We start from the raw sequence: 20,022 nt of genomic DNA on the forward strand, positions 1-20,022 counted from the left end.
GGTTCCCAATAATACACAGCAGATCTCAAACCATGCCCATACCATGCTGTTTTATATCCTCTCCTGTTGACCAGGGCTCGTCATGTGCCAGGTGGCAGGGAGCTTGCTGCCCTCCTCCTCGGCTCTGGCGTCAAATGACGTTGTGGGGTCATGTGACGTCACATCGCCATGGCAACGAGACGTCATTTGACGCTGGTTACCATGGCGACGCGTCGCTCTGACGACAGACACACACACATACAAACACACACACACAGAGACATACTGTCTCTTTAAGGGAGCTGGTACTGATTTTCCTCTCTCTCCCTGTCATCTGGAAGCTGAAGGCAGAAGCAGGGAGAAGAGAGAGCTGCCAGCTGATGCAGATGCTGGGTCAGTCCTGCATGGGGGTCTGGGACAGCTGGGAGAGTTATCCCAGCTCTCCCCCTCCGACGGCTGTGGAACCCCTGAGGGGTGCAATGTTCGTCAAATATTTTCTTTAACGCGTATCGCGGTCCGTGTATAATGCGATCACATTCTTTGGACCCCAAGCACTGCGCTATAACGGGGTTCAGCTGTACTATCTTAGCCCCTGTCACTAGTTTTAAATATTTGGACATATGGTTTAACACCCATTTAACATTTCTGTTGCTCATTGTTACCCTGACATCCAAAACCTATGCCAAACTAGGTGTTCTGTATAGGAAGAAATCCTCCCTAAACCAGATTGTCATAAAGTGCATCGCACAGGAGTTGCTAATGCCAATTATAGACTATGGGGACATAGTATATGGTAGAGCACACCAAACTCACCTTGGCAAACTAGACACCCTCTACAACTCAACAAAATATGCTGCTTTGTCCTCCAATGTAACTACTGGGGCAATGAGATTAGCGTTACAACAAAAGGAAACAGGTTTTTGGGGGTGCTTAAAGACAATTATATGACCCAAATTATTGAGGAACCAACCAGGAGAGGGGCAGTTCTGAATTTGGTCATATCAAACAATGTAGAAGTAATAACAAATATTTAAGTCCTGGAACATTTGGGTAACAGTGATCATAACATGGTCTCATTTGAAATAAATTATCAAAAAACAGATTACTTGGGTTCAACAAAGACTTTAAACTTTAGAAAGGCAGATTTTAATAAACTGAGGTCTAATCTAGTAGTAATACAATGGGATGATGTTTTTGCAGGGAAAAATGGGCAGTCTTTCAAACATTGTTAGAAAAGCACACTTATCAGTATATACCCTTGGGTAATAAGTATAAAAAAAGAAGTCAAAACCAATGTGGCTAAATAAACAGGTAGGGGAGGAAATGAATAAGAAGAGGAAGGCGTTTAGATTCTTTAAGTCAGAAGGGACGGACACATCGTATCAGAATTATAAGGAATGTAACAAAAATTGCAAAAGGGCAATCAAATTAACAAAAATGGATAATGAAAAAAGGATTGCAAGAGAAAGTAAGGTCAACCCTAAAAAGTTCTTTAAGTACCTTAATAACAAAAAAATGAGGAAAGAAAATATAGGACCCTTTCGGTGTGAGATGGGTAGGCAGATTATTGGAGATAAGGAAAAAGCTGAGGTATTAAACAAATTCTTTGCCTCTGTGTTTACCAGGGAAGAATCAAATACAATAGTAGTGCCACAGGAGGAAGCCACAACCTCCAAATTAATGAACAATTGGTTAACTGAGGAAGAAGTTCATACGCGACTTGAAAAAATTAAAGTAAATAAGGCACCTGGCCCCGATGGCATACATCCAAGAGTTCTCAAGGAGTTAAGCTCAGTAATAGCCAAACCATTATATTTAATATTCAAGGACTCCATTCCCACAGGCTCAGTACCACAAGAGTGGCGTAAAGCAGATGTGGTGCCTATATTTAAAAAGGGAGCTAGATCACAACTGGGAAATTACAGACCCGTAAGCCTGACTTCAATAGTAGGGAAACTACTTGAAGGTTTAATACGGGATAATATTCAGGAATACCTAATGGAAAACAAAATTATTAGTAATAGTCAGCATGGATTTATGAAGGATAGATCTTGTCAAACTAACCTTATTTGTTTCTTTGAGGAGGTACAGTGGCGACACTGCTTATTCTAATACGGCTAGAGCCGCAAGCCGCGAGGTTTCCCGGCTTTTGCATTGTTTTCCCTCGGCGTGCCGCGCGTCATCGATGCGCGGTCACGCTTCATCGGGAGTGTGCGCGCATGGCGCGCGTGCCCAGGGCTCCCCGAGGGAGCCCTGGGTTGCTCCTAATGTGGGGGATGGCGGTGGGGGGCTCCGGGGGACCCGGCGGACCCGGAGAGGGGAGGGGGATGCCTCGATCGGAAGACCGATCCTCTGAGGCTCCGGCGGGCGTGCGAGAACACTCGGCGTGCGCCCGGTATCTGTCGCGGCCAAGACCGGGCAAATGTTAGAATAAGCTCGGCCGCGACAGTAAGTAGGAATTTAGACCAGGCTAATGCAGTTGATGTGGTCTACTTAGATTTTGCAAAGGCTTTTGATACGGTTTCACACAAGAGGTTGGTGTACAAAATAAAGAAAATTGGACTCAGTAATAATATACAGTATGCACCTGGATTGAAAACTGGTTAAAGGACAGACAACAGAGGGTTGTCATAAATGGAACTTTTTCAGATTGGGCTAAAGTCGTGAGTGGAGTACCTCAGGGATCGGTACTGTGACCCTTGCTTTTTAACTTGTTTATTAATGACCTTGAGGTTGGGATCGAGAGCAAAGTCTCCATCTTTGCTGATGATACTAAATTGTGTAAGGTAATAGAACCAGAGCGGGATGTAATTTCTCTTCAGAAGGACTTGAAGAGACTGGAAACGTGGGCAGGTAAATGGCAAATGAGCTTTAATACAGATAAATGTAAGGTTATGCATTTGGGATGCAAGAATAAAAAGGCGACTTACAAATTAAATGGAGATATATTGGGGGAATCCTTGATGGAGAAGGATTTAGGTGTGCTTGTAGACTGCAGGCTTAGCAATATTGCCCAATGTCATGCAGTAGCTGCAAAGGCAAACAAGATCTTATCTTGCATCAAACGGGCAATGGATGGAAGGGAAGTAAACATAAGTACGCCCCTTTACAAAGCACTAGTAACACCACACCTTGAATATGGAGATCAATTTTGGGCACCAATCCTAAGAAAAGACATTATGGAACTAGAGAGAGTGCAGAGAAGAGCCACCAAATTAATAAAGGGGATGGACAATCTAACTTATGAGGAGAGGCTAGCTAAATTAGATTTATTTACATTAGAAAAGAGACGTCTAAGAGGGGATATGATAACTATATACAAATATATTCGGGGACAATACAAGGAGCTTTCAAAAGAACTATTCATCCCACGGGCAGTACAAAGGACTCGGGGCCATCCCTTAAGGTTTGAGGAAAGAAAAATTCACCAGCAACAAAGGAAAGGATTCTTTACAGTAAGGGGTATAGGGTGGAATGGGTGCTTCAAAGTCAGTAGAAATTTCCAAAATGTCTATCTTGACTAATAAACAGGACTGGTAGACGGACTCAGAAGTGGAGTGGGTTAACTGAGAGATGTGATATGTGAGTCACCTATTGAACACATAAGTCTCCTGAAGGGGACCAACTATTGTACCCTAAGGTACTCTAGTGACCCCTCATTGTAGACAAAACAGTGCTATTACTGGTACTCATCTATAATAATCACACATAAATTATATTAAACTCTTACCCCCTCCATCTGTTGGTCAGAATCCGACATAGTCCTTTACAAGAGGCGTGCAAATCTGTAGGTTATAGTCCAGTAAGAAGAAGGAGAGCAAAACAGTGCACTGCCAGGGAGCCAGGTGGTGTAAATATAAAAAGGTCTATTTATTCAGCAACACTTCACAAAAAACATACCCCCTAGGGGGCGAAACAGTACCTTCTACGTGTTTCGGACCATGGGGGTCCTTTATCAAGGAGTATGGGGGACAGGAAGAAGGGGACTCCTTTATATACACCACATCCTAACAAATGACCAATCTACAGTTTTACATTTGGCGCCAAAACCGGGTGCGCGCCGCTATGACGTCGTGTGTGAGCCCCCTGTGCTGTGTCTCAGAATAACCCGATCTCACAGCCTCTGGCCACGCCTCCCCATGACGTCAATTCGGCACACCCACCACGGTGACGGCTGCAAGGAAGGAGGAGGGAGTCTCCACCCCTAGGGGAGGGCCCATAAGGACAGGCAGGGTCGCGTCACGGGCACGAGTGGCCCATGTAAATCGCTGATCCCTTCTCCGCCCAAGATAACAATGCCAACTCCACAGAGGGGGCAGTACTAAGAACTCGGGGCCATCCCTTTAGGATGGAGGAAACGAAAATTCACCAGCAACAAAGGAAAGGGTTCTTTAAAGTAAGGGCAGTTAAAATGTGGAATTCCTTACCCATGGAGACTGTGATGGCAGATACAATAGATTTGTTCAAAAAAAAGGTTGGACATCTTTTTAGATGGGAAAGGTATACAGAGATATACCAAATAAGTATACATGGGAAGGATGTTGATCCAGGGATTAATCCGATTGCCAATTTTTGGAGTCAGGAAGGAATTAATTTTTCCCCTTAATGGGGTTTTTTGTTTGCCTTCCTCTGGATCAATAAATAAGTATAGATATAGGATAAAGTAACTGTTGTCTAAATTTAGCATAGGTGGTTGAACTTGATGGACCTATGTCTTTTTTCAACCTCACCTACTATGTAACTATGTAACACACATCACTGCGAAATGCTCAAAGAACTAGATTGGCCATCACTTGAGTCTAGGCACAAAGTACATTTTTCCTGTCTTGCCTTAAAATATTTTCTGGGAAAGCTACCCACTTATCTGAATAAGCTCCTCACCCCTACCACTCCTATGCAGCACTTATCACCTGAGATCTGACTCTAGAAGACTGCTCACGTCCCAAGATTCAACAAAGAATCCGGCCGCTCCTCCTTCTCTTACCAGGAACCTCACAGCTGGAACAATCTACATGAGACCCTCAAAGCCGCTACCAGTCTAAGTTCTTTCAAAACTAAAGCTGTCTCACATTTTAATCTTGTCTGTAACTGTTACATACGCCTATAACATATATTATGTTTACTGTTCATGCAATGTCTTTAAATATAATGTATAACCCTGTTCATTTAATGTAACCATGTATTGTCACCATAACTCTATGCTCAGGACATACTTTAAAATGAGAGGTAACTATCAATATATTACTTCCTGATAATTTAATAAGTAAATAATAAACAAAATATTATAAGTAAATAATAAACAAAATATTATAAGTAAATAATAAACAAAATATTATAAGTAAATAATAAACAAAATATTATAAGTAAATAATAAACAAAAAGGGGGTATGGCAGAAATTATAAAGGAAAGAGAATTTGTTTCACCGCAAGGGCTGTGCAATTAGAAGAGAGGTTTTATATTAATGGAGTCTTCACTGGCAGCAATGGAAATAAAAGGAAAAAGCGAAGGTGAAATTTGCTACCCTTGGAAACTGTAATGGTACTGTACATTCAGTATGCATGTTTCTCTACACCAGCGGTAGCAAACTCCAGTCCTCAAGGGCCCCCAACAGGCAAGGTATTAGGGATATCCCTGCTTTGGCACAGGTGGCTCAATCAGTGTCTCAGTCATTGAGTGAGCCACTGATTGAGCCACCAGTTCTGGAGCAGAGATATCCTTAAAACCTCACCTGTTGCTGGCCCTTGAGGACTGGAGTTGGCCACTCCTGCCCTAGATCAATATAAATAAAATAAAGTAAGAGTATCTCAACCATTTAGAATTTAGCATAAGGTTGAACATATGGTTGTCAATATTTCAACGTTAAGTACTAACTACAGTCCTATGTATTATGTTTGTCAGAGGAGGGGAACCTGGAACTGAGAGCAAACCGCCAGGCTGGCCTGCTGGCACACACGGTGTCTGGGAACCTCAGCAGCTGCCTTTATAACTGATAGAAGTGCCTGCCATGATTCAGAGGAATCAATCAAGTACTCCACACCATACATGTAGCTTCCATGGCTCCTGCCTTCGCCCCTTTTTTCTCATTGTCTGCAGACTGCTGGGGGAGTAATTCTACATTGTCCATTTAAAATCAATGGGTGGTTTTCGGCTGATCCCGTTTTAATCGACCACTTCAGACAACATAGTTGCCCCCTTTCTAGAAAGCTAAACAGTGCAATAATTTTACTTATTTGCAGCTATTGCTCGAAACAGGAGCAAGAAAGAAGATACCCATGTACCTCTTGGTAATGGGTATCATGACATAGGTGACGCCTACCTTGCCATAATTGGTTAGTTTCAAATAAAGAGTATTAAAGGATTACAATTGGATGAATTAAATAAGGGGTGTATCTTAAATGACAGTTAGACTCGGGAGAGAACTGTTAAAAGCATCCATTTTGGGAAAAATCTGGTTGATTGCATCCAAAATTGGGGTCTTTGTATTATTGGGTTTTGGGTGGAATGGCCTCATTATTACAGAAGGATATTAAGGAATCCAAGAGTCAATAACCCCCTGCTTTGCAATCAAGCCAGTTTCCATTCCACTGTCATCAGCCCAGAATTGCTGGAGCCCCTCCCACGTCACAGCTCTATTTGACTCTTACCCCTTTAACGGGACCATCAGTAATACAAAAACAAATCAGAAATATTGCAATAACAACTATAAGCAGAGTACTTCAATCATAGAAGCTTGTCTTGTACAGTTTAGTTTGCAAATAGTTTAAAGGTGACAATATACAAGAATGTTTAGATCTTGGTTATTACATTGCTGATGATCTTTGCAGTCTGTGTTGCCTTCTGTATGTCTGGTCTGTCCAACACCTCAGTGTATTTGTGCATATCCAACATATCCTTTTTATAGGACACCTGCAAAGAAACAAAAAGTTTGGAATAGACAAGATTAGTTTTATTAGTTTTTTTTCTAAATGTTATGTAATTAGAATGACATTTTACCAAGTGTTGGTACTATTTACTGTATGTCCTACAAGGCAACGCAGAGTAACACTGTATATTTTGCTTCATGCGTTTTTTTCCCTCTATAGAATTGTGTTTTATAAAATGACTTCAGTAAGTCAATTGCTAAAAAGAATTAGATAACTGAGTAAAGCAGGTCCTTCTTGTATATCTCCTAAGAGGAATACACTTGAATTTTCACCAATCCAATTCATGTTTTATGGGATTTATCTTATTTAAACACTCAAGTATAATTTATATCACTTGGATTACTTCAAACGCAGAAAATGGCGATGGGCACAAAGTTCGCGCCTTCCTATGCCAATCTCCTCATGGGGTAGTGGCAAGCCTGTCTTGCGTTTGAATATCACATAATTGTATATTCAAATTATGTTAACAGTTTGATGTTGATTTGTAATGATTTGTAATAGTATCCCTGTAGTGTGATCTCAGTGACAGTAAATGGCTTTAATATCAGTTTCACCTATCACAACAATTACAAAGACAGTTCACTTCCCATTGTGGCTTTAATTCTGTACTTTGATTTGAATTTAAACGGTTTTGTGCCCAATGTACTGTAGGGGAACAATTAAAACATGTAATATCTCTTTTAAATAATGCCTTGAAGCGTAGTGTTGTTTTATTGCACCAGTACTAAATATGTATATATATCCAGGTACATAGCGTTTTACAGCAGTAATACACGTGACATAATATTGTGTAGCAGGGTATTCTTCCTGGCCACTGGGGGCGTTTACACAGTTCCTCAGGCTGACTCTGAAGAGGCAGGGATGGATTAAAAGAAACTCTATGTCCTTGAACTCTGACACTGAGCAGGGAATGAAACATTGTGTCTGTGACATGTGGAGTCCAAGCTGCCAGAGCACATGCGGTTCTAGGACAGTCCTGGGAGCCAGTAAGGCTCCCTGAACTAGGCCACACTTTACCCCTTAGGCCCCAGATAGCTCCCCTTCCCTGTAGAGACGTATGGAAGGCTGTCCCTAGGTATAGGTAGCTCCTGATAGTGAGGGAGCACAGTGGAGCGCAGCGGATCAGACTGGAGTGCAGAGGGAGGCTTCCCCTTGTGGCCTGAGGATCAGCCATCACCCGGACCCTGAGGTGTGAGGGGCTTGTGTTGGATACCCCGCAGCGTGGGACTCTGCTGCTATTTTGCCCTTGCTGGGAAGTGTGGCCTGGCTGGATCCTAAGCCAGGACGGTATAGGGAACCAACGCAAGGGGAGAGGGTAACACTGCCCTCACATACAGTGAGGTATTGCTCATGGGACCCTGGGCTATAGCTGCCCGAGCAACCTAAGTACTATTGGGGTTAGCTACCCCAGGACTATTACTGGACAGTTATTGTTATTGTGTTTTATTGTATTGCTGTGTTGCATATGTGTTTCTCTTACTAGACTGTGGGACCTCAGTAAAGACGTATTGCATAACCTGTGTTAGTGTGATTTCTGGGATATACACTATAGGTATACAGTACCTGTTCCCGTGAGGGCCCATCCCGCCAATGCAGGGCTCCTCATGGGTGGAGGCGCTGCACCAGTCACCCCACGCTCCCCAAGCACAGAAGCTTGGGCCTCCTGTACACCTAACAGGTAGCACCATAGCACATAACGCCTCCGTTTCCCTTAGGTGTAGGGAAGGAGTGTTACAATTATAACATCAATTTTTACCTTTGGCACTATGACTATTTTCAATAACAATCTCTGTCATCAATATATTTCAGAACAGAGAACTACTGTACTTGAAGATTGTACTGGATGGTATGTGATCAAGTTACAGACAAAGGGAAAATAAACCTGTACCAAGCAAGTGGAGATGCTGCTGTACTGTACATCTTTTTCGCTGCTACAATGCATCCAGAGCACTAAATACTTTTTGGCAGCAATGTATCATAAGGAACTAAATACAACCATCACTAGAGTTGGTGATGAAGTGCAGGACATTGCTACATGTGCATGCCAGTGTATGTGCCTCTTCAAGGAGATATTTCTCTTATGAATACAAATCTGGTGCATGGTGTATTTGTGGCATGAGTATGATGGATCCTTGAATTCCTTCCCAGAACCTGATATTCAATTTACTATATGGAGATTTTTTTTTTTAATGTGCAATAAGTGTAAATATTGCAGACTCAACACACAGCCTTGTGTACTACGTACATCTGTCGTGCTTAATTTATGGAAGTTTCACCTTTTGATTATTTTAGACAAGCACATTAGCGCAGCTAAACTGTGCATTGTAGCCCATGCTGAGGTTTCATTAGTTTAGCTTGGTGAATTCATACGGCAGGAAAATTAAATGGGAAACACTTTGAAAATGACTAGCAATCCAATAAAACGTACAGTACTCTGTTTCAAAAATGAACATTTCCATATAGTTTCTGTTATCACTCCAATACTATCAATAATATAAACATAAGAATAAGCCATGCAAGAGATGACAACAAAATTGCTTCACATTTCAGAATATAATACAAATAAAACAGAGCAGCGCATATTCCCAACTAATTAAATCATTCTCCGACTAATGACCACAAGAGATTAGATGCATCTCAAAGGGCTAAATAAATAACTTATTGGAAATGTTCTTATTATCCATGGAAATTACAAATTAAATGTTAAATAGACTGTTCTAAGTGAACATTAACATTTTAATTCAAACTAAACCCCAGTAATTCAGAGCAATGTACGACATTGTGAATACAAAAGACTGTGTTCCAATTTCCGAAAAGCTTTGAAAAAATGTTTTTTTTGTAAAGTCTAAATAGTATATAAATCAATTTGTCCTCCTAGTGTAACTTCGATCCTAGTGTAACCTTCCCACACCCAATATCTCCTGATATATATATATATATATACATACACACACAGTAAGCTCTACCAGCATCACTACCACTGAGATTTTTTTGTGGATGGCTTGGTAGGAACTGTGTCGGTCACTGTCTAGCAGCAGCGGATCCAAAACAGCTTTTCTATCCCCTTGTATTGCCTAAAGTCACTTACGTTATCAAAGGACCAAGTGGTTGAGCCACAAAGTATTTTATAAAACATAATGGGAGAGAGAGGAAGACGCACTTCACCGCCATCTGGACACAACTAAATTCTCGTTATTCACCATCCAGACTCTTGCGTTCTTCCTAAGGATGTCTTCTTTCTACCCCCTTTGTATCTAAAGCCCTCTCCCGCCTTAAACCTTTTTCACTGACTGCCCCACACCTCTGGAATTCCCTTCCCCTCAGTACCCGACTAGCACCCTCTCTATCCACCTTTAAGACCCAACTAAAGACACACTTGCTTAAAGAAGCATATGAATAGCACTGTGGATATTCTGAACACATGATACATAAAGCTTGGCCCCTGCAGACGCACTTACCAGAACTCCCTCCTACTGTCTCTGTACGTTCTCCCTACCTACCAATTAGACTGTAAGCTCCTCGGGGCAGGGACTCCTCTTCCTTAATGTTACTTTTATGTCTAAAGCGCTTATTCCCATGATCTGTTATTTATATTATCTGTTATTTATTTGATTACCACGTGTATTACTGCTGTGAAGCGCTACAGTATGTACATTAATGGCTCTATATACCTGTAAATAAAGACATACAATACAATACAGCCCACATTCTTTCATTTTCCCTTCCTCAGTTAAAACGTAGTTGTAATCAAAAAGAAGGAGCACTTATTTTACCAGGATACATTCCAGCCCATGTGTGCTATATAAATTAGACTATTAAAGATGGCGCAGAGACACAAAAACTGTTAGGGCAATCTCTACATAGAGGTCAAAACTTCTTATGAGAACTGTTAAGATACTAAAGCATAACAGTACAAAAATCTCTGAAAGGATGAGGCAATATTAGCCTCCTAAATCTTTATAATATACACCGTGACAAATGATAATGCAGGCAAAATAGGCACTTCTTTGAATAGGCTCCCTGTTCTCAGCACAGTGTAACTCTGATTGTGTGTGAGTAAGGGGAATGAGATTAACTACTAATCCTCTCTGCGGCTGCTCACCGTGTTATCCTACACTGTTTACAGAAGAGTAGTTTAAGAACAAGCTAGGGGAAAAGGATCAATAAGGTAAAGAAAGGAAGATCCGGCTGAATAGCAGGTGAGAAGAAGCATAGCGCCGTAGTAAAAAAGAGGGTCCTAAGAGCTATCGTTGGTTAAAAACAGATTTGACTGATAAAAAAGGGATGCATGGCAGCCACAGAAACAAGCCACCGTAGTGAGTTTCACGCACTAAGGCTGCGGTCCCAGTGCGTTCTACAGCCACGCCTTGGCGTGGGCTGTGCGAACAAGCACCGCCTCCCAATCTATCTGGGACAAGTACAAGTGTCGGCGCGCATTTAGCAGCCGCGTAGTACTGCAAGTTCTCACATACAAAAAAATTGTATGTGGAACATGCGACGGAGGCGTGGCCACGCCCCGTCAGCGTTCAGCCAATGAGGGCGAACCAGTCGCGAGGTCATGGCCACGCCCCGCAAAATACTCACCACGCCCCCTCCCATCGCAATCTCCCTCTCTCCCTGGAGATCGCAGATCGCGGTTAGCGCTGTGCACGCGCCGCTTCCCCCCCACCCGCCGGGTGCGCGTGTCACAGTGATGACTAGGACCGCAGCCTAAGGCGCATTATCAAAGAGCACTTGTTAGCTTGTTTCTGTGGCTGCCATGCATCCCTTTTTTGTCAGTTAATAAATCTGTTTTTAACTAGCAATAGCTCTTTGGACGATGTTTTTTTCTTCAGAGCTGTGCTTCTTCTCAGCCGGATCTTCCTTACTTACCTGGCTTGGGAAGCACGCCCATGGAGTTCTGTCGTGACGGGTGCTGTGAGTAATACCAGTTCCCTGACTTTTCAGGCATTGTGATTTCAGATTCTAAGGACACAGTTGTAATATTATGGACACCACTGTATATATGTGTATACACCACTTATGAAGGATAGTTATCTACGGGAGGATTTATAAAGGGATTTGTAGGGGGAGCTTTTCCATCTGGGTCCAAGCTTGCGGGTACCCTAACCCCCTTAATTTCATCATTTGAACATTTCATCACTCATATATATATATTTATATCTATTTGGCGCTCACGGTAGCGCAGGGCCGGTCACGTGAGCGGTTCGCCCAATGAGGGCGAACCAGCTCCGTGATGTCACAGGCCCCCCCCCACCCCCCGACACGCCCCCAGACGGCGCGCGGACCAAGACCAGGGAAAGCGGGTCGGAGCAGTCCTATGGACGCAGTCTAAGATCTGGAAAACTGCCAGAGTTGTCCCAATCTTCAAAAGTGGGGACAAAAACACTGTCTCAAACTACAGGCCAATCTCCCTTCTCCCAATCCTACCCAAAGGCATGGAAAAATGTGTCCACTTCCAATTAAGCAATAACTATACCAAGACAAATTTCCCTAGCCAATTTCAATCTGGATTTCGCCCCAAACACTCCATCATAACTACCCTGCTAAAAGTTTGCAATGAAATCCAGTGTGGAATGGAACGGCGACAACTCACTGGTGCAGTATTCCTACAGTAGATTTTGCAAAGGCTTTTGATACTGTTGATCATGCTATCCTGCTTAACAAACTCCAGAGCTCTGGAATAGGGAAGCATGCTTTAAACTGGTTTCAGTCCTACCTATCAGGTATATCCCAACATGTGTCCATCTCAGGCTGTAACTCCAATCCCCTTGATATCACCTGTGGCGTCCCGCAAGGCTCTGTTCTGGGGCCCCTACTCTTCTCAGTTCATCAATGATCTTCCTACAGCTTGTAAGGAAGCTTCAATACACATGTATATGTATGCAGATGACAATCCTATATGCACACAGCCATAGCCTCTCCGACCTTCAACACATACTTCAGTCTGACTTTTTGAGACTCGAAAACTGGATTTCCCCAAACAAACTGTTTTTAAACACTGACAAGACTGTAAAAATGGTATTTGGGACCAAGACTACATTTTTAAAGCTTCCAGTGACTGAGCTCCAGATCAGAACCAACGCTAACACCACCCTAACTCCTGTTACTGTTTTAAATACCTGGGCATATGGTTTGACTCCCACTTAACATTCGGAATGCACATTGATACCCTGACATCCAAAACCTATGCCAAACTAGGTGTACTTTACAGGAACAAATCCTCCCTAAGCCTGCTGGTCAGAAAGTGTATCGCACAGCAGATGCGAATGCCAATTATCGACTATGGAGACATAGTATATGGCTCGGCACCGCAAACCCACCTTAGCAAACTTGACACCCTCTACAATTCAATGTGTTGTTTTGTTCTCCAATACAACTACAACACACATCACTGCGAAATGCTCAAAGAACTAGATTGGCCATCACTCGAATCAGGCGCAAAGTTCACCTTTCCTGTCTTACCTTCAAATACTTTCTGGGCAAGCTACCCGTCTATCTGAACAAGCTCCTCACCCCTACCACATGCAGCACTTATCATCTGAGATTAGACTCCAAAAGACTGTTCGTGGTCCCAAGGCTCAACAAAGTATCTGGCCGCTCCTCCTTCTCTTACCGTGCACCTCAGAACTGGAACAACCTTCTCTCACATCCACCACCAGTTTAAGTTCTTTCAAAACTAAGGCTGTCTCACATTTTAATCTGGTCTGTAACTGTTTCTTAAGCCTATAATACACATCTTCTTTAACTGTACATGCAATGTATTGTATATAATGTATACCCTGTTCATTTATGTAACTGTATTTGTAACCATGTACAGTATTATTTGTCTTTTAACTCTATGGCCAGGACAAACTTGAAAACGAGAGGTAACTCTCAATGTATTACTTCCTGGTAAAATATTTTATAAATAAAAAATTAAATAAATTATAAACAGTATAACAGCCAGGACAGCTAATGATGGCTCACAGGGAAACAAAACGTCTTCTTCTGTTTATTCATCATGTACAATTAGAGCACCTCCTGATTCATCATTGATGTGCCAGTCTTTTTGTGCAGAGGTCTGTGGGTACTTTCACTAATGTGAACTCTGAGGTTTAGGGGAGATCCTCTTACCTGCGTGCACCAGTTCTATTTTGTTCTAGTACGGTTACTGTACATTAGTGTTGCTGACTGACTTTCTATTTTCGTATTCTTGAATTCATGACGCAGCAATGTATATTGTGTTAAGAACGTGCATAGAAGCAAGTAAAGTAATAGGCAGAAATGTGTGGTGCTGAAAAAATTTGCATAGTAAAATATACTTGGTCTATAAGGATATATATATTCTAATTTCCTCATACTAAAACTGACAGCAGAACAGTAATATTTGTGAATTACAAAGTAGCCATACAAAAGCACATGGCTACAGCACATTAATATTAAAATACAGACTTAATAAAAATATAACAACGTTAACCTTTGTACTGCCAGTGAGGCATCAGGAACATTATTAGGGAATGTGGTGCATTAACTTTTGGTAGAGCACATATAAAATAAACACACTTATTACAATCTTCCTTGTCCTAATTTATAAATACAGATAATTAAAGTAAATTTGACTGCAGACTGCTTAGTTCAATGTCAAATGTCAATTGTGCCTGTCTTGGATCGTTATGGTGACGTGACAACCTTCATCATTGAATAACAATAAAATGCTCAGAGCCAGCGACTGTGGCGGTGGAACACATACTGTAGTGTAGCATTTATACCCGCAAGCTCCCAGCTTCCTCCACTTATCTTTCTCATGGCCTCCTCCTTCACCTCCTTTTCCGGTACTTTCCCTTTCTTTTTGCTTATTACAAAGATGTTGTGATTTTACAATTTAACATGAGGAACACCCACAGTTTGAGAAAAATTATATATATATATATATATATATATATATATATATATATATATATATATATATATATATTTATATATTTATATATATATATATATATATATAATTATATTTGCTTCTATACATACATTACTCTGGTGTTTGCTGACTTCCATGGCATGCTTAACATCTGGGGGCTGCAGCATCTGAGCATAACTTGATTTTCCCTTTTCTGCATCATGTTTTTGCCTGTAGAGGACCTAGGAATAAAATAGTCAAATTATATTCTTACAGGCCAAAGAGACAATGTTAACCAAACGTAATTTATTACAGTATTTTTTTTTCTTAGCAATAATCTATTTGACCTCTTGTTCTCTATTCTTATTCTGTTGTTGAATCCTATCCCCCTCGTTGCTTTTCTCCATGAAGACACCCTTTAGTCTAATTCTCAACTATATCTGACTTTCAAAGGGCAGTTTCACAAAGCAGGCGAAAATAGTTTTTTTTTAAACAACTTATGAATGTTATTGGCTTCCCTAAAAAGATGCAATTGCCCTTAAAGAAAACATTTCCACTTATTATCTTCCTTAATGCAGCACTTATGCTTTGATTTTTTTTGTACTTTTTTTATATATAGGTTTGAAGCAGGGGTCTCCAAAGCAAAACCGCATTCATTTCAGCTCGGGGGACCCCCCGCATCCCCAGATAATTACCTACTGTAACAATGTAAGTTTATGTTTGTTATTTTATTATTTTCGTCCTCCAACCCTATTGTACAGCGCTACAGAATATGTTGGCGCATTATAATAATAATAATTCTGGCTCTGCCTGTCTGTCTAATGCGAAACAAAAGAATTGTATTTTATTGTAGTTGGTCTCAGACTGACTAAAATATTGCAATGCCCCCTTAAATGGAGGCCTGTATTTACTTAAAAAATAAATGATGATGATGTCATCATGGTGATGATGTCCGTAGGTGGTGCTTGTAGCAACCCCAACCGGGATAGCTGGGGCTATCATATTGGCTGGTTTAAATGTCCGCGATCACATGAGACAATAGGAAGCCATGACACTATACATTGCGGTTTCTTAATGTAGAGATATATATATATATATATATATATATATATATATATATATATATATATATATATATATATATATTATATATATATTACACACACACACACACACACAGTTGTAGCCAACATTATTGCAACCCACGGTGTGCTGCAGCAGGACATACACAAAGCACCAGTGGGAGAAGCAGCCATTGTTTTGACTCAGCCATGCGCGCTATTTGCTATTTGACCCGGGGGGGGGGGGGGGGGCGTGCCACAGGTTGCTATTTACTGTATTACTTTTACAAAAATAGGGGTATTGACGCCAAAATGAATTCTAACCTTCGTATCAATTTTGGGGGAAATAATTTTGCTCATTGACCCATCAGCTTAGGCAAAACAGAGTTTACATGAATTTGCCAGATGACATTTGATTTTTACATGGTAATATAAAATGTACACAAGACTGACAGCAGTGAGTACATGACTGATTACGTGCCAGGATATTATGAGTGCATGCCTGATTTATTACATAGAAAATGTTAAGTTCACCAAAAATGTACTTAGGTTTTATGACTACAATAAAAAATGGTTTCTTTTTATGAATGCATTTGTCTATGGTTAATTTTCCTTTAGCAGACGGCAATTCCCATGAAATGCCTCTGTCACATTTGTCTCCATCCTTGTAAATTAATGTAGCATTTGGACTAAAAACAAGCCCTATAGTGTCATGTTGCAGGGAAAGAAATGCGAAGCCTCTGAGCTAATACATCACAATCATTTTAAATACTTTTTTTTTTACTGTATTAACACTGCTGCCCAGACAAGCATTTTCCAAAACCAAATAACATGGTCTGATATATGAGTTAGCAGGATTGTAAGAAGTCTGTGGTTTACACTACAGATACTGTAGTTCTACTATTTACATGAACAAAAGTTGGTGTGTGTGTGTGTGTGTATATATATGTATATGACTGTGCACTGGAAGCTGCCCTCTCTTATGGTGGCCTTTCTTTCTCCCACACTCCGCGCCCTGATGGCAGGGGTGGAGACATGGGGCTCATCCTCTCCTCAACCTGTCATTAAAAAACTCATCCTATCCCTCTCTCTCCTTTCCTTCCTTTGAGGCTCACACTGTCCAGCTTTTTTCTCCTCATCTATACCCCACCTACCTCCACTCATCCACTCTAGGACTATCTCTCTGACGCTGAATCTTGGCTCGCCTTCTTTTTCTCCTCTGACTTCTTCTTCTTCTCCTTGGGAACTTTAACTGCCCCACTTTAATGATGACCCATCTCTCTTGGGCTTCCAGCTTTCTCTCTCCAACCTCTTCTTTTGGCCTTTACCAATGGACTGCAGCCAGCACCCACAAGGACAGGACCTGGTTTTCACTAAAAACTTTTTCACTCTTTGACTTCTCCATTTCACCCTTTCCTTTCTCTGACCATCTTATCTAATTTTCTCTCTCTCACATCTCCCCTTCTCCACCTCCATCTACCCCTCGTTTCTGCAAACACCTGCGTTCCATTAACCTCCCGGCTCTTGATTCCACTTTGTGCTCCTCCCTCTCCTCTCTCAGCTACACTACAGACTCGGACAACCTTGTCAGGAACTACAACTCTGTCTTATCCTCCTCTCTTGATCTACATGCCCCGCTTTTTCTCTTCCACTCTCGCCCTTCTAACACCCTGGATAGACTGCCACACACACATGCTCTGCTCCTCTGAACGCCTCTGGAGGAAATCTCACACTCTCACAGGCTTCCTTCACTAAAAATGTATCCGATCCTGTTCCAGCTTTGCCCTCTCCCAGGCTAAACCTACTTTTCTTTACTAATCAACACTCACAATTCTAACCCACGCTGACTCTTCTCTGTCTTTAACGCTACTCAGACCACAGTCTGTTACCTATCTTTCTTCCTCTATTTCAGCTGAGGACTTCCCTGACTATTTCAAGACAAAGGTGGATTCCACTCTTCAAAACATCCCCTCGGTATCCTCCTCTCATTCTACATCTCATCCTAACTTTCGTCCTGCCTTCCTCAACTTCTTTTCCTCTGCCACAGAGGATGATGTGTCGCAGCTGATCTCTTCTCCCTCTACCACTTGCCCTCTTGTCCCCATTCCCTGCAATCCCCTCAAACCCCTTGTTCCTACTCCAATACTTACACTCACACACATTTTCAACTCCTCCCTATACTCTGGTATTTTTCCTGCCTCTTTGAAGTATGCAACAGATACTCTTACTCAAACAACAGCAATCTGGACTTTACCTGTCTCTCTAATTAACACCCTGTCTCCCTCCTGCCTTTTGTCTCTAAACTCCTTGAACGCCTTGTGTTAAATTAATTTTGATTAAAACAAGTTTATCCCGCCCAAGCCTTGTTTTCCTTTCACAATGTCCGCTTGTGGGAACCATCCCTAGTGTTTGGAGTTTAAAGATTGGTTTTGGTGTTTGATTTGAATACTGTATGTACAAAAGATTGGGAAAAACATAAAATTTTTACTTTTTGCAAAGGTTTAAAGGTTTGTTCGTTCGCATAGTTTATTAAAAAAAAAAAAAACAATTCAAGGATGAAATGAAATTAACTATGTTTAGATTAGTACAGTACCTCACTCTGAAACTGTGTAACTTGTTTTGCAAATGCAGTGTCTATTGTGGCTGGCATCCTCTTGTACAGAGAGTCCGACAATTCTTTCTTGCTGGCTCCTTTGTACTTTGTCTAGGTAGAAAGAAGAAATGGATGTTAAAGAAAACAACAGGGCACCAGCTACACAAAATATTTTAGCAAATATTAATGCACAGAGAAAATAAAGATATAATATAGATCTGTGCTATATTTAAGTGCTTAATTGTATACTAACATACTGTAGATGTTTATATTATGTTTGTCCTGCTGGCTAATCATATCCTCTAATACACCATATACCTTAGCATCGGATTACCCTGTTTAGGAAACAAAAGAAGTCATAATTCTAAAAAGCACAGCTGCTGCAAACCCCATCAGTAAACTAAGAGGGGGATTTACAAAGTTCTGATAAGGTTGATCGGCAATAACTCTTATTCAAGTCAATGGCAGATCAAGTTCCTGGTCAAGTTCCTACACCTCTACTAAGAGCTCTACGAATCTCGCTATGTACCAGAACTTCTTACTGTAGCTCTTTAAAAGAGCTTTCCAGCAATTTTCCTAACTGCTGTATTTGTTGTAATACCTTCAAAGGAAGGCAGCTAAAATGCAATCAGCTCTGGCAGTAGAAGTGTAGATTTACCCAAGGCTATCCAGGGATCACCAGAATGTCATACTGTGAAGGTTTGATGTTTTTCACTGTCAGAAGTTGCAAACATTTATGTTGGGTTATTCAGCTATCTAATCTCAACCTTGTACAACTGCAAACATTACATGTAGCAGGTGCATAAACAAATTGACTCTAATTAAAGCAGCAATACTACTTCCCCCCCCCCTTTTTTTTGTTAATTATCTTTATACGTAAAGCATGTGACAATGTACATTTCTACATTCTTAACTAAGCGGGCAATTATTTGGTGCGCCTCTAATAAATCTGTAAAAATCATGATTGTGTGTCTAACATAATGGCCGCCTTTCAGTTTCAATCAATCCATCAGTAATATAAGGATACATTGTAGCTGTTGAGTTACACTGACTAAGGTAACATTATCTATTTTTACAGTTTACAGCTCAAACTGCTGAGAACATTGGCAACAAATGATTCCAAATGGGAAAGTGTTCAAATACCTTGCACTGCTTAGCAGGTGGGTTAAAACATGCTATGGAAATCAAAAGATGCTTTTAAACTCATTAAAATCATTAAAAATTGCATTAGAAGTTGAATAAAATAATAATTTAAAAAAAACAGGTCACTATTATCTAATACTGCAGAACTGATTTATTTATTTTTTTAAAAGATTTCACATGTTTTGCTGCTTTAACATGAAGAAATCTCTCCCTCTACAGATTCCCCCAAAAATATATTTTCCGTCTCTCCGTCTGAAAAGTCTATGGCCATTTGCTAATTTTCTTGAGGCTGTCCATGATTGGCGCTAGACAACAATACATTTATAAAGAAATGAGGTAGAAAAAGCATGTAGTCACTTCCACTTAGTATTCTAGCACTATTGAGTTTCATGTTGATTCCAGTATTTACTGTAAGAAAAAAAACGCCCCAAAATATCCCC

At 40.9% G+C, this 20,022-nt stretch overlaps 1 protein-coding gene across 8 annotated transcripts in view; it reads right to left on the reverse strand.

The window, feature by feature from the left end:
* The window catches only part of NEBL (nebulette), a 341,974-nt gene that overhangs the window by 112,278 nt on the left and 209,674 nt on the right, over positions 1-20,022 (reverse strand). For 6 of the 8 annotated variants that reach the window (XM_075587534.1, XM_075587533.1, XM_075587536.1 and 3 more), the window contains exons 9-11: positions 18,440-18,550; positions 14,917-15,027; positions 6,785-6,886 (exon numbers count right to left, since the gene is read on the reverse strand). The exons of the other annotated variants lie outside the window; for them this stretch is intronic. In XM_075587534.1, the coding sequence (XP_075443649.1) occupies positions 6,785-6,886; positions 14,917-15,027; positions 18,440-18,550 (324 nt within the window). The remainder of the gene's footprint in view (positions 1-6,784; positions 6,887-14,916; positions 15,028-18,439; positions 18,551-20,022) is intronic. 8 annotated transcript variants of the gene reach the window in all.

The sequence above is a fragment of the Ascaphus truei genome, chromosome 2 (assembly GCF_040206685.1).
Source record: "Ascaphus truei isolate aAscTru1 chromosome 2, aAscTru1.hap1, whole genome shotgun sequence".
NCBI lineage: Eukaryota > Metazoa > Chordata > Amphibia > Anura > Ascaphidae > Ascaphus > Ascaphus truei.